The sequence below is a fragment of the Rattus norvegicus genome, chromosome 3 (assembly GCF_036323735.1).
Source record: "Rattus norvegicus strain BN/NHsdMcwi chromosome 3, GRCr8, whole genome shotgun sequence".
NCBI lineage: Eukaryota > Metazoa > Chordata > Mammalia > Rodentia > Muridae > Rattus > Rattus norvegicus.
The window spans coordinates 72559110-72572625 of NC_086021.1; the positions used below are offsets into that span (position 1 = coordinate 72559110).

The 13516-nt window shown below is 39.3% G+C and overlaps 1 protein-coding gene across 2 annotated transcripts in view; it reads left to right on the forward strand.

Annotated features, from left to right (window-relative positions):
* The window catches only part of Xirp2 (xin actin-binding repeat containing 2), an 86882-nt gene that overhangs the window by 24935 nt on the left and 48431 nt on the right, over window positions 1–13516 (forward strand). For both annotated transcript variants that reach the window (XM_017591688.3, NM_201989.2), the window contains exons 2-3: window positions 4366–4514; window positions 11064–11201. In XM_017591688.3, coding sequence (XP_017447177.1) covers window positions 4458–4514; window positions 11064–11201 — 195 coding nt within the window. In that variant the 5' untranslated portion in view covers window positions 4366–4457. The remainder of the gene's footprint in view (window positions 1–4365; window positions 4515–11063; window positions 11202–13516) is intronic.

Sequence of the window (13516 nt, forward strand, 5' to 3'; positions counted from 1 at the left end):
TAAGCCAGTTTAACAGTGTCTAATGTCTAGTGCTTTTATTTCAACCCATAGAATCTACTGTTTTATTATGCACTCCTCCTTGCTGTAATACTTTTTCCAGAGCTAAGGTTTGGGAATATGCCTGCCACATTGCAAAAGCAATAAGAAGTATTACATTTAGAAAACATGCTGACAAGAAGTCTGGCTTTATAAAAGAGACAGTGACAAAGCACTTGTCCCTGTGAACCCTGCCACATTGGGCATTTTATGTGCGGACATTTTATGATTCTGGCGGCATTACAGAGTGACACATTGACCCTGAATTTATGTATCAGGCGGCTGGCCTTTAATTCACATTGCTACTGTATAAAGATATTAGGACTGAATTTGCAACTTTTAATATTGTGAAAGTAATTGTCGATGAGACATGCTTGCCACTTTTTGCTTTTATGTAACGTATATAATCTGTTTAACCCCAAACTGGAAACTCTCTGAACAGCTATGCAACAACAGTTCATATTAGCTTTAGGGATGACCCCTTTGGGGACGGTTGTTAATGAGAGTAGCTTCACACTGCTATGTGCTCTACCTTTGACCACAGACTCAGGAAAGTAAGAGAAACCCCAGGCTGAAATAATTTCATCCATTGTTCCTTACTATATTTAGCATCTGGCAGCTGAGACTCATTATTGTGTCCAAAGAACCCAAGACTGTTAAATACACAATCTTCCTTAATCTATTGTTCGGATGTGAATAATTGGTCAAGAATCCTCTGAGCACAAACATTGTACCAGTGTACTTTAAAAACTGCTGTAAACATGAATTCTCCAGAGAGGCAGGTATAATGAATTTCTGTGGCCTGGGAACAAAATGTCAACTGGGTTTGTTTATTTGTAGAAGTTGTAGGAGCAAAGCGTATGTGTAAATTCAAGTCCCATGATGTTTTGCGAGATAATAAAGCACGAAAGGACATGGTGACTTGAATTTTCCGTATTATGGAATGCATTATGTTACAGAGGTGATCACTGACGTCTTCTCCTAAGACAAATAGGACAATGAACGAAAGGCCTTCTTGTCTTCAGTGTCTGATACTTGCCTTCATGACACTTTTTATTTTTTAGTATTTAATTCTCTTTCAGAGTTATTCTGTGTGTTAGTTCTTTTTATGTGGTTTATTATGTCACGTAAAGAATTAATGTTTTAATGAATTGGCAATTGCGTTGGTATAAGCAATAAAAGAAACTCGGTGTACTTAGGGTATGATGGATTCTAAACAGAGTGGCGCCATTAGCTCTGGGAACAGCAGAGGACCCTCTGTCCGCCTGTGGATGGAGCTTTACTAGTCTGTACAGTGAATTAGCTGGAAGGCCAATGGACATAAAACATCTAACAATTGTGTGTGCATGTGCTCGTGCATGCATGTGCGTGCGCATGTGTGTATGCATGTGTGTGTGTGTGTGAGAGAGAGAGAGAGAGAGAAAGAGAGAGAGAGAGAGAGAGAGAGAGAGAGAGAGAGAGAGAGAGAGAGAGAGAGAGCCCTTAGTACTTATGAGGCTTCCTGACAGGACTTGTTTAAATATTTGGGGTTTCCTCTTCTCCACCTAAACCTTTCGACTTGTTCTCCGACATATTTACAATTGTTATCTTTTTTTTTTTACTTTTCCACAGACACTATGTGATGAAGAACTTATTTATCTGTTCTCTCATTACCTTCTACTTTGTAAAACATTCTAAACTCACTGCGCTCTTCTCCAGAGTCCGTCTCACTCACTCAGGGTCCTTGCAGCTCACTGTCCCCTCTTCCTCCCAATGCATCCCTATGGAAACAGATGTCTGGTCAAGGTTGAAAGCTGTGTTAGATATGACCAGACCAGCACCATGGTAAGAGTCCCTGGTGCCTTGCAAGGGAATAAAGAAAGGAGCATCACTCAATTTCGCCGTGAGGAAACTGGCAGGTGTTGACTTAGAAGATTGACAGGCAGTGTGGCTTCCTGTTAGTTCACTGTGATTATTATACCATGCCCAGAGCTGAATATGCAGTTGCTTACGAGTGATGGACAGGAAGATTGGAGAGCTCATCAAAAATGCAGCAGCATCCTCACTGCCAAAAAGGCCACTGGGCAATGAGGTCCAAATCTCAGAGCACTCAGGCCACTGATTGCTTTAATAATAACTTTGGACATCTTTCTCAGAGCTTAAATATGGTAAGAGTTGAATATTTCATATATAAACACTATCTGTAAATTTTAGCAAAAATAAACATGCTAGATTAGGCCAAGATGAACCACAAAGGAGTGAAATTTGTGACTTTTATACAAAATATTTATATTCAGTATGAAGAACATTTAGCAAGTCATATGTGTGTGTATGTATGTATAATCTCACATGAAGTGAGACCAGTGAAATTGAAGATAACCGAATCTATCTGTGCAAATGAATTAAACACTCAAAAAATAGGATATATCTATTTTAGGATGGTGATTTGTGGGGATCATTTTTCTCAGAAACATTGTACACTTGTATAAATCAAACTTTGGGATGGCAGTTGAATTTCAAATAGCTGATCTTTGAGAGTACATCAGTGTACTATAGTCAATCTCAGTATTTATAGAATACAACTTCTTGAAACTCTATAGCTTGTACCTTATAACATGGCAAATAAAGTACCTTTATTAAAATATAAAATATTTACTTGAATAGAAAGTCACGAACACCTAGACAGGGAGCTGAAATGTAAGTTATTTTAACTACCTCTGAGTCACAGAAACTGTTCTTATCAGCCATTGTGTAAATAAATCTCAAAGACACCCAAAAATTAAAAGTGAACAAGCCAATAAAATGTTTTAATGTGGAGGCTGAGGACTGAAGGGAAAAAGGAAATGGGACGGCGTGTTATTGCCGGAGTGATTTAGGCCTTGGTCCAAAGTGGTTATATTAAACCAACCTACATAATAAAATACACCAAGCAAATATACATTCTTTGTCCCAGAAGCTACAGGCTCTAAGAGGGAGAAGCTTGGGGAATATGCTTAAGTGGTGAATATATACACATTCACACACACACACACACACACACACACACACACACACACACTAGCACGCGTGTGTGTGTGTACACATGCACATGTTTGTGTGAACACACACAGACACACATTATCTTTATTTTTAAGATTTATTTATTTATTTATTTTGTGTATATTAGCATGCTGTTGTTGTCTTCAAACACAGCAGAAGGTGGCATCGGATCCAGTTACAGATGGTTGTGAGACACCATGTGGTTGCTGGAATTTCACTCAAGACCTCTGTAAGAGCAGCCAGTGCTCTTAATCACTGAGCCATCTCTCCAGCCCACCCCCACCCCCATCAGACACACATTTTCAAAAGAATAGTAAACCATCTAGCAAAGTGCTAGCAGGAAGGCACTAGATTAAATGAGAAAACATGGCTTTGAAGCCAGTTCTGGCATATGTGATCTAACAGGGTCCAGACACATAACTGTGAGATCTCTTATATTCCTTCCATTGAAAGGTAATATTGAGACATATGTCGTCTTTTGTCTAAGGATGTGCTTAGATTGGGTTAGTCACGAGAATCCTTTGGCTTAAGGCTGCCATCATTCTGTAAACTAGCAAGCAGTCCTTTGCTCTGGTACCCGGTGTCCAAGTCTTCTATGGTGGGCAAATGGTTCAGTAGGAAAAAAGGCCAAACTCTGATGAAGCTGTTTCTAGTGATTCTGTTGTTGTTTCTTCCATAACATCTGCCTCCAAATGAAACAAAAGCATCTATAATCTTCAGCCTTTCATTTTAGCTATGTGTATCTTCTTCAGGGTTGAGCCTAAGGAAAGACAAAAAGAACGATTTTTTTACTTGCAAATAGTCCAACTGTATTGAAACCCTGCTGCTCAGGAATTTTGAGATCCTGGGAAGTTTTGTGTTGGTGTTTGTTGTTGATGCTGTTGTTGTTTTCATTACTATGCAATTTCCACCCATGTAAAGTTTAGAAAATAGCATCTATCCACAAGGCTGTGAGAGAAACCATGGGGACATTTATTCAGCATTTAGCATAAGGGCAACATATAATGATTGAAGAATGTTAACTGTTAGACTACGTATGTGTTAATAAGTCATCATTTCTCATCATACTAACCTCAGAAGTAGAAGAGATGGGCAATAATGTTTCTTTGAGGATATCTTCTTGTATGTATATTTTTTAAACCTTGCCCTGAAACTCTGGAGAAAAGAAATTGTCAGAGAAACGTGAAAGCACCGTAATACTTTGCAGACCGGGTTAGGAGACAAGGACTCTAGAAGCTGTCGCTGTTCGTAAGTTGATGCTATTTTCTTCTCTTGCTGGCACCTATCTGAAAATGCTACATTTGTTTTCAGAGACCTTCAACCTTACTAAGCCGGGAGACGTGAGTACTGCTGGGACTGAGGACCAGTCGGATCTCCTAGAGGCGCTGTCCCTGAAGGAGAGGATGGCTAGGTACCAGGCAGCTGTTTCACGGGGCGACACCCGCAGCTTCTCGGCTAATGTAAGCAGCTCTGTAGAATTTTGTGAGAGTGATATGCATGCTGTCTGTCCATATTTCTCCATTACTTCTGAAAAACAAGAATAGCACTAGTTAAAAAACAAAATAGTTAAAAAAAAACTAAAACAAGTACTAGGTAGGCACTGGGACAATTTTACAGCGGCACCAAAAAACAAAAAAAAAAAAACAAAAACAAAAACAAAAACAAAAAAACAAACAAAAAAACCCATTAAAACAGAAATCTAGTTTAGAACATCTGACTTGAAGCCTCAGATGTGCTGTTTGATGGTTGCATGAACTGGAGCTATTCTCTTGACCACTACCAGAGCTTCAGTTTTCTGCACTGAGGAATGGGGATAATATTGTACCATATCGGGGTCTTAGGGAAGAACCAAGGAATAGTTTATGTGGAAGGCGGGAGGCACTCCGTAAATGTGTTGAAATTGTCATCATTGCCAATTAACCTATAGCTACTATCCTCGGGAAGGTTGAGAATTCATTTCACATCTTAATAATATGGGCTTATGTGTGGCCTTCCTTGGTCTTGTGTATCATTCATTTAAATTCTCTCGCAGTATAATTTCTTTTGCTTTTCTCGGGATGCACCAAATCCATTAGGTGAAGCTTAATCAACATAGAAATGAGAGAGATTATTGATGCAGGCACTTCTACTGAACCAATTATGATTCTGAGAAACTCTGAGATTCAGAAAGAATGTCAGTTTGAGAGACAATCCGTAATGAGTGATGTTCAAAAGAATTTGTAGAATTCTGTAATCTGTGTCATTCAACTTAATGAAATATAAGAACGTTCTTTTATAATTACAATCCCCAAATTAGCCATGTGTGTGAGACAGACAGACAGACAGACAGACAGAGAGACGGAGAGACAGAGAGATGGAGAGACAGACAGACAGAGAGGGAGAAAGACAAAGAGACGGAGAGATGGAGAGACAGGGAGACAGGGAGGATCCCAAAGGTAGGATTTAAAAATAGCTACTCAACATTTACAATTTATTTAGAAGCAAGGCTGACTGTGCCAAACTCATTAGCAGCCCTGCAATTGCAGATGACATTTAAGTTTTTACATAGTCATTAAAGTACATTTTAGATACTGCATAGATTTGAAATGAGTGCAGAGAAGTGACATGAGTAACTAGACCACTTCGCAAATGGTGGGTCAGCTCAACACCATTCGGCTAGTCTTCTTACTGTGCGCCCCCTGCTGGGGATTTTAAACCGTGACTACAAGGGAGTTTTGTTTTGTTTTGTTTTTGTTTTTGTTTTTTTTTTTTTTACTATATATTTCTTTACTTACATTTCAAAGGTTATTCCCCTTCCTGGTTTCCTGTCCATAAACCCCCATTCCCTCCTCTCCCCTTCCCCCATACGGGTGTTCTCCCTATACATCCCCCTTATTGCCCTCCCCCATATTCCCCTGCACTGGGGGTCCAACCTTAGCAAGACCAAGGGCTTCCCCTTCCACTGGTGCCCCAACAAGGCTATTCTCCGCTACATGTGCAGTTGGAGCCCTGGGTAAGTCCATGTATCGTCTTTCGGTAGTGGTTTAGTCCCTGGAAGCTCTGGTTGGTGACATTGTTGTTCTTATGGGGTTGCAAGCTCCTTCAACTTTCTCAATCCTTTCTCTAATTCCCCCCAAGGGGTTCCTGTTCTCAGTTCTGTGGTTTGCTGCTAGCATTGACCTCTGTATTGGACATGCTCTGGATGTGACTCTCAGGAGAGATCTATATCCAGTCCCTTTCCGCATGCATTTTTTAGCTTCATCAATCTTATCTAGTTTTGGTGGCTGTATATATATATGGGCCACATGTGGGGCAGGCTCTGAATGGCCATTCCTTGAATCGCTGCTCTAAACTTTGCTTCCATATCCCTGCCTATGAATATTTTCCCCTTTTAAGAAGGAATGGGAGCATCTGCATTTTGGTCATCCTTCTTGAGCTTCCTGTGGTCTGTGGATTACATCTTGGGTAATTTGAGCTTTTTGGCTAATATCCATTTATCAATGAGTGCATACCAAGTATGTTTTTCTGTGATTGAGTAACTTAACTCAGGATGATATTTTCTAGTTCATTCCATTTGCCTATGAATTTCATGAAGTCATTGTTTTTGATAGCTGAGTAGTACTCCATTGTGTAGATGTACCACATTTTTTGAATCCATTCCTCTGTTGAAGGGCATCTGGGTATACAAGGTGGCTTTACAGTGCTAAGAAAACAGTCAATATCATGAGGTATAAAATAAAAACAACAACAAGAAAAATTATTAATTTGCAAGCTAACAGACTGTTTATAAGACCAGAAGATGCCTCATTCAACACTGGCTATTTGGTAAACAATAGTTTTACTTAGGAAGACTCAGATTGTTTCCCATGAATGGATGCCATAAAATCATGATATGATTTGTATTTCTAAAGTTACAAAAGTAACTGTTTTAGGGGTTGGGTATTTACCTCAGTGGTAGAGTGCTTGCCTAGCAAGCACAAGGCCCTGGGTTTGGTCCTCAGCTCCGAAAAACAAACAAACAAACAAAAAGTAACTGTTTTAAATGGCCACACAGCCCGTCTGTAAGGCAAATGTTTGTAGTAATCAGCAATAGTTCTAAAAAGGTCTTAACTCTGTTTAGTCATTATTGAACTCTGCTATGTTTCTGCTACCGGCTTCCCCTTTAGCTGTGAGGAATGCCAACATCGCACTGGTGTCCTCAGTGTGCGATTACCCTCTGCTCATTGTGGGGTTTGCATCTTTAAATCGGCAAACTACAAAATACTACAAAGGAGAAAGTGCTGTGATCTTTAAAAACTAACAAGAATAAAAAAAAAAACTTTTTTTTTGTAGTAGTGAACCAACTGTTTCTTTTTGGAAAACAATCCTATCAGGAATGTAGTGGGATGAAGAATATTTCTATCATTTTTGATGCTTTGTTACTGTTTCCAAACAAAATGCTTTGAACCAGAATCATTTCTCATGCTTCATAGGCATCTGACGGTCTTTACCACAGTGATCACAAATGAGGTGTAACAGCCCGGCCTGCCTTCAAGATTTAACTCAGATCTCATTGTAAACTGGAATTGGCCCTGCCCTGACTCATAAATTGTGAAGAATGCACTTTTGGATTTGATTCACTCCCCGTGGAGGATGGCGTGTTGTATCCGGAGGCTATCAAATGTCTCACTAAATCTTTATTCGTTGATACAAAATAAATAAATAAAATGGATACAGATAAGTTAAATAATCCTATTCAATAAATAACAGAAATTAAGGCTGGTGTGAAAATGTTTTATATAAAGGCCCAAATTATAGGTAGAAAATTCAGTGAAATTATTTTTAAAGGATTGCACAATTATGAAATCAAATCCCCAGATTCATGATGCCAGTGCTCTTGTAACTATAAAGTTCCTTTTACATACGAGAAGTATCATGGCCCTCGGACTACCATACTCAATTTGCCTCAAATGTTATGACCACAGAAATATGGCAACACAGAACATTGATGAGCTCACAAAGCTCCCAATAAATATAGGGGGAAAAAGTAAATCAACAGTTTTGTTTGTCGGTGGTGTCAAATGCTTCATCCCTTAGCCCAATGAGGCCACTTGTGACTCTACACAGCTGCTGTGAGCATTGCAAATGAAGAATCTGGAAGTCACCGGTTCAACCCAAACTGACTCCAACGTGTCTCAAACTTGCTCGAACACCTATCAGTGACCAACGGTGTCCCCTTGTGTTAACTGTCAGCTGGTGGTGGTGGCTCTCCGTGCACGCAGTGCTCAGGGAACAGGGGCAGCCTGTGGGTGGCCCTAAAAGAGAGAGGGGCGTAAGGCGTACAGAACAACCAATTAAATGCCAGATCCTACGGTGTAACTCTTTATCTTTTCTAACACAGACCATACATTTGTAACAAAAAAAATATTTCTCTGTCCAGTTTATAGAATAGAAGTTTCGGGAACTATAGCTAAGCTTTTATCAGAGCTAGGATTAAAATCGCCATGTGTCGAACTTCCCAAACTATGTTCTTTCTTGTTAGTCCTGCCCCGCCCCCCCAAAAAAACCAACATTCTATGTCATTGATTAGGACTTACATCTTAAACTGACGGCCGTGTGATATATTTACCTAGGTCTAACTGCTGAGCATTTAAATTAACTCATTATTATCGACATATCCATTAAATTCCAGATCTTATTTCCCAGTCGAAACCCGAGAAACGGAATCCAAGTAAATATAAAAAGATTTAACACAAACCAGTCTAGTTATGAGGTCATTAAAAACAACACAGATTACTTGCAGCATTCAGAGCACGGTGCTAAACAAAGCGAGAGCACTGGAGTGATCCTGTGAGCAGGTGTCACTCCAGCAATGGCCTCAAACTGCATATCCGGTAGTCTCACTTGGGTAGACCTTCTCTAGGAGACTACTTCAAGGATATTTAAGAATCATTTTTGTCCTCCACTGGGGAAATCTATCTGACTGGGTTTGGCAAACGGCTAGAGTGTGTCACAGTAGGGCCAACACTAGCTAAGGTAGCAATGTTTATGTTTATGAAATCCAGCACCTATATGTGCTTGTGTATGTGTAATGTGTCTACTCCCAAAGTAGATGTCAAAGGAAAGGAATGGATATAGCTGTATTTCAATCCACATGGTAGGTAAGAAGCAAGCTGTACAGTTCTTTGAATTAATGATTATTGGAAGAGTATCCAGTTTTTGACACAGTAAATGGGGCTTAAAAATTAATTTGCAAATGATTTTGCATATTGAATATGTTTTTAGATATGAAAGTTCTTGACAATAATTACATTAATTCCTGTAATTTTAAACTTATATTTTATTTGCATATGATCTTCCAAGGAGAACATTTATTCCAAATAAATTTGGAATAAATTTAGGGTTAAAGGAAATAATGTGGTCTTAATTCGCCCTTCTGTTTCTTTACTTTTTTAAATTTCAAAACGGATCTAACTTTCTCACGTCCTTAACAGATAGCAAATATCAGTAATTGGGTAAGAATTATATTTAACGTTTTAAACAATTGCAGAGTACCTATGGAATACATAGAAAGTAGACAACTGTATCTCTTCCCATTGAGCAAACACTCACATTGTGAAATGACTGAGAAAGCATGAAGCCAGAGAGAAAGTTGCTATGGCAATGCAAGCACCTCACTGTCTGACAGGAACTCATACAACTCTGCATGAGCTCAGACTAGTACTTACATATCATTTCCTAAGAAATTTTTCACAACCTTTCAAGAATCTCCCATATTTTGGTTGAAGATTTCAGGCCCCTGGGTACCCAGATTCTGACAGATGTGACTCCATTGGTCAGGACACCTGTGACTTACATAGTACTGCACTCCCTGGGCTATTTATATCAGCACTGGTGCAGACCTCAGGAGTCCTGCTGTGGTATGAAATGTCACCGAATCTCCATCCACTCTCATGTAGAACTAGAAGTTTCCCAGGCAAAGGGCTGGCATGGGCTCAGGTTGCTTGTCCTTGGCATCCCATCTGGGTTTGCGTGCCCGCGGGGCTAAGGAGGTTGTGGTGTCATCAGAACCAAAGCTCTAGGCTCTTTTACACTTCCCTGTGAGTCCTCTGATCTGACAAGGTTCCTGGGTGCCCTGCAAGTTCTTTCCCAAACTATGTGCTGAGATCAGTTTTCTTGTCTAAAAATATGTCCTTCTACTCAAATCTCCTGTTCCTGCCACTTGGTCCTGACATGCCAGTGCTCAAAGCAAAATTGAGACGTGCCAGTTCTGGTGAACAGTAGCGGTTTACCTGCCTATCCTGTTGATCTAGCAATTGAGACAGACAGGTGCCATTCAGATTAAGATTCAGACAGACAGATTTAATACATTCCCTTAATGGCCTGCATATAAGGACATAAGATGTTTCACATCTCTAAACCTCAGGTTCTTTAGATTGAAATGTAGAAATGGATGTCTGTGACTCACAGGATACGATGAAGCACGATTTGATAGAGTATGTATGAATGCATGTGAAAGCCCCTGCCACCGTACCTCCATAAGTGGCTGTCTTTACTGACAGTTTCAAGCAGTTTTACATAAGCCCCTTTATTTGGTGTATCCAAAATAGTTGAAATAAAGTTTGCTGTTACTAAAAACGATTCTTTTATAATTATCCGTGATAACGTGTCTGCTGCCTGTACAGATGTTGGAAACTTCATTGACAGCTTTACTTTGAGTTATAACTGATTTCGTTATTTTTATACCCACCAGTCATCCCCTATAATATTGGAGGAATGCAGTACCCAGTCTAATCTAGATACCAAAATGCATCTGAAACACGGTGGTTTTGCTCAGTCACAGTTTTGGAGGCACAATATAGAAAATGTCAGGTAAAAAGGAAAACAACTGGACTGTTTCATTTTAGGGGAAAGGCTATGGCAATCGTTTTGTGTAAATATCTCTCTTCTGGGGTTCTATCCATCAATCATGGCCAAGTATAGTGAAAAAGTAACCCAAGAACACTATATATGCAGACAAAACCCTGAGTTACCTTCTTAACTCACCGTAGGTCGTGGAAGAATCAGACTTGTGCACCGTGCCTGGTGGTTTAGCCAAGATGAAGAGACAATTTGAAAAGGATGAAATGACTTCAACCTGCAATGCCTTCTCTGAGTATCAATACCAACATGAGAGCAGATCTGAGCAGGTAATGCCATCGTGGGTGATATGCAGATCATTTAGAGCTGAATATGCTTTCACCAATGCAGAAATACTCCCTCTGTGGTGATAGAATTATTTTCACTGCTCATTTTAAAAAAAATGATCATTTAGAAAATCGTTTAAGCATATTGATATGTTGGTTTACTTACTTAGAATATTTTGCTATGTGAGCGATGCTAGAATGTTCTCTTTCAGAGTCGTACATTTCAGACAGAAATGAAAGTTAAATAGTATAACTTACTCCACAAGCAAACAGAAATGCTGAGAGCAATGTTTGCACGGAGCATCTACTGGTTGTGATTCATGATAAACTATTTGCTAGCTGTGTGCATCATTGGAATATGTAGCAATCTTCAGAGTTTGTTGTGGGGAGTTTTATCTTGTTTTCTTTAATCATCAAACGTCAAGCAGTAGACCCCAGATGTTACATAAAAGCACGTAATTTGATTTCTGTTGCATAAAACTTTCCCATTTCATTACCTCGGGTATCATAGATCATCAAATATTTTCATGAGATATAATGGTTTTTAAATGTGAAAACCCAAGTCATAAAATGCATCAGACAGGCCTTGGCACTCAAAAAAAATTCACAACTTCATTGTGAACAGCTGTACTGCAGGCCTTTGTCTCCCATGAGAAAGGAAGCAAGTGGGATGCGAAATTTTGTGGTAAGAAACAGAGAGGGTGTGTTTTATTTTCTAAACCCTGAAGAAGATGCAGAGTTAAATAAATTTTATAAATACAAACCAGTTGGGTGCTGTGTGGCAAGTAGCTAAGGCGTCAGGTGAAATGATTGAAAGTCCAATATCTTAACAGCAGTTTTCCAGTTCTAGCTTTATCTGGAGGGTAAAACTGTGTAATATACTTAACTAAATATGTTTATGGGAATAATTCTTTCTAATGATGCCTAAGAGCATAGAATGTGAGCAAGAGAGTAAGACACGATGTACCTGTGATTTCATGGATAACTATCAGAACACAGGAAACAGAACGGGTCAAGTATAGACCATGCATTTAACTGAAAGATATCAAGACATAAAATATAACTATGTTAATAACTTAAATAGCTAACTCCTCGCAGAAGCAATAATATTTCTGTAGTTACTTTACTATTGGGTAAATCACATTATGTGTCCAGATCTGTGGTTCGTATGTCAGAGTTCAGTCCAGCCTCTACCACCCACCTATTTGAATGGCATGGGCTTAGAGGCCTCTTCATTGGTATTTGCACTTTGCAGTCACATAAAGCTTTTCCACTCTAGTTGGGCTTAGTTTAACACTATATTCTCTATTCTGAAATTCTCAATAGCGTTTGAACAAATAACTCCAAGTTTTCATTGTATCCGAATATCTACATCATTGTGGAGTTACACTCACATCTGGAAGCACAAAATAAATCTACGGTTCACCAAATCTCAGATTAGTAACTGGTTTCAGCTCCTGTGGTATATGAACACCGACTCGGACTGTTCGCTGATCGTTACGTTTTGGGAAAGTTTGCAAACAGGCGATGTATATTAGTAGCTGGAAAGTTGGCAAAGTGTGGCCTCTTTATGGTAGTCAGGGCACAGATAGGGGTCCAAGCTCCTATTCCTTTAGTTATCTGTGTGACAGCAGGGTCTTTCACTTCTTGGCAACTTAGTTTCCTTATTTGTAAAATCAAGATTATTATAGCATATAGCTCCTGGGCTTATTTACAGAAATAAATTGGTATTCATACAGATTGAAACAAACCTGAGAGCTTGAAGTGGGGGTCGATCAGTGTTGGAAAGTATATACTGTTTTTACATCGACATCACGATGCAGTCATGTGATCCTTGACTTTGCAGTTCCTTGGGCCTATCCTCTTTTGGTTTCCGTAGGCACTGCACACACATGAAGAGACGTACACACAGACAGACAGGCACACACACATGCACACACACACACACACACACACACACACACACACACACACATACACATAATTAAAATAAAAACGAAAACTGTAAATGGCAAGCCAATGCCTAGAACATTGTATGAACTAAGTGATTCTTTTGTGCTGTGAAACACTGAAGCACATTGAAGCAATGAAAACCACGCACAGAATATTTAGATTTAGTGACCTGTCTAAGCTTCAGTTTTATCATTCTGCATTTAGCTATAGTAAAAATGTCTGACAATTCCCCAAGGATAAACACATCTAAGCCACTACAATGCACTTCACAATATATGGCAATCACAAATAGATTAAACTTGTAAGCAGCATTGATTGCCCACTGCATGTAGAATCCTGTGAAATAAATCACTTCTGCCTTAAAA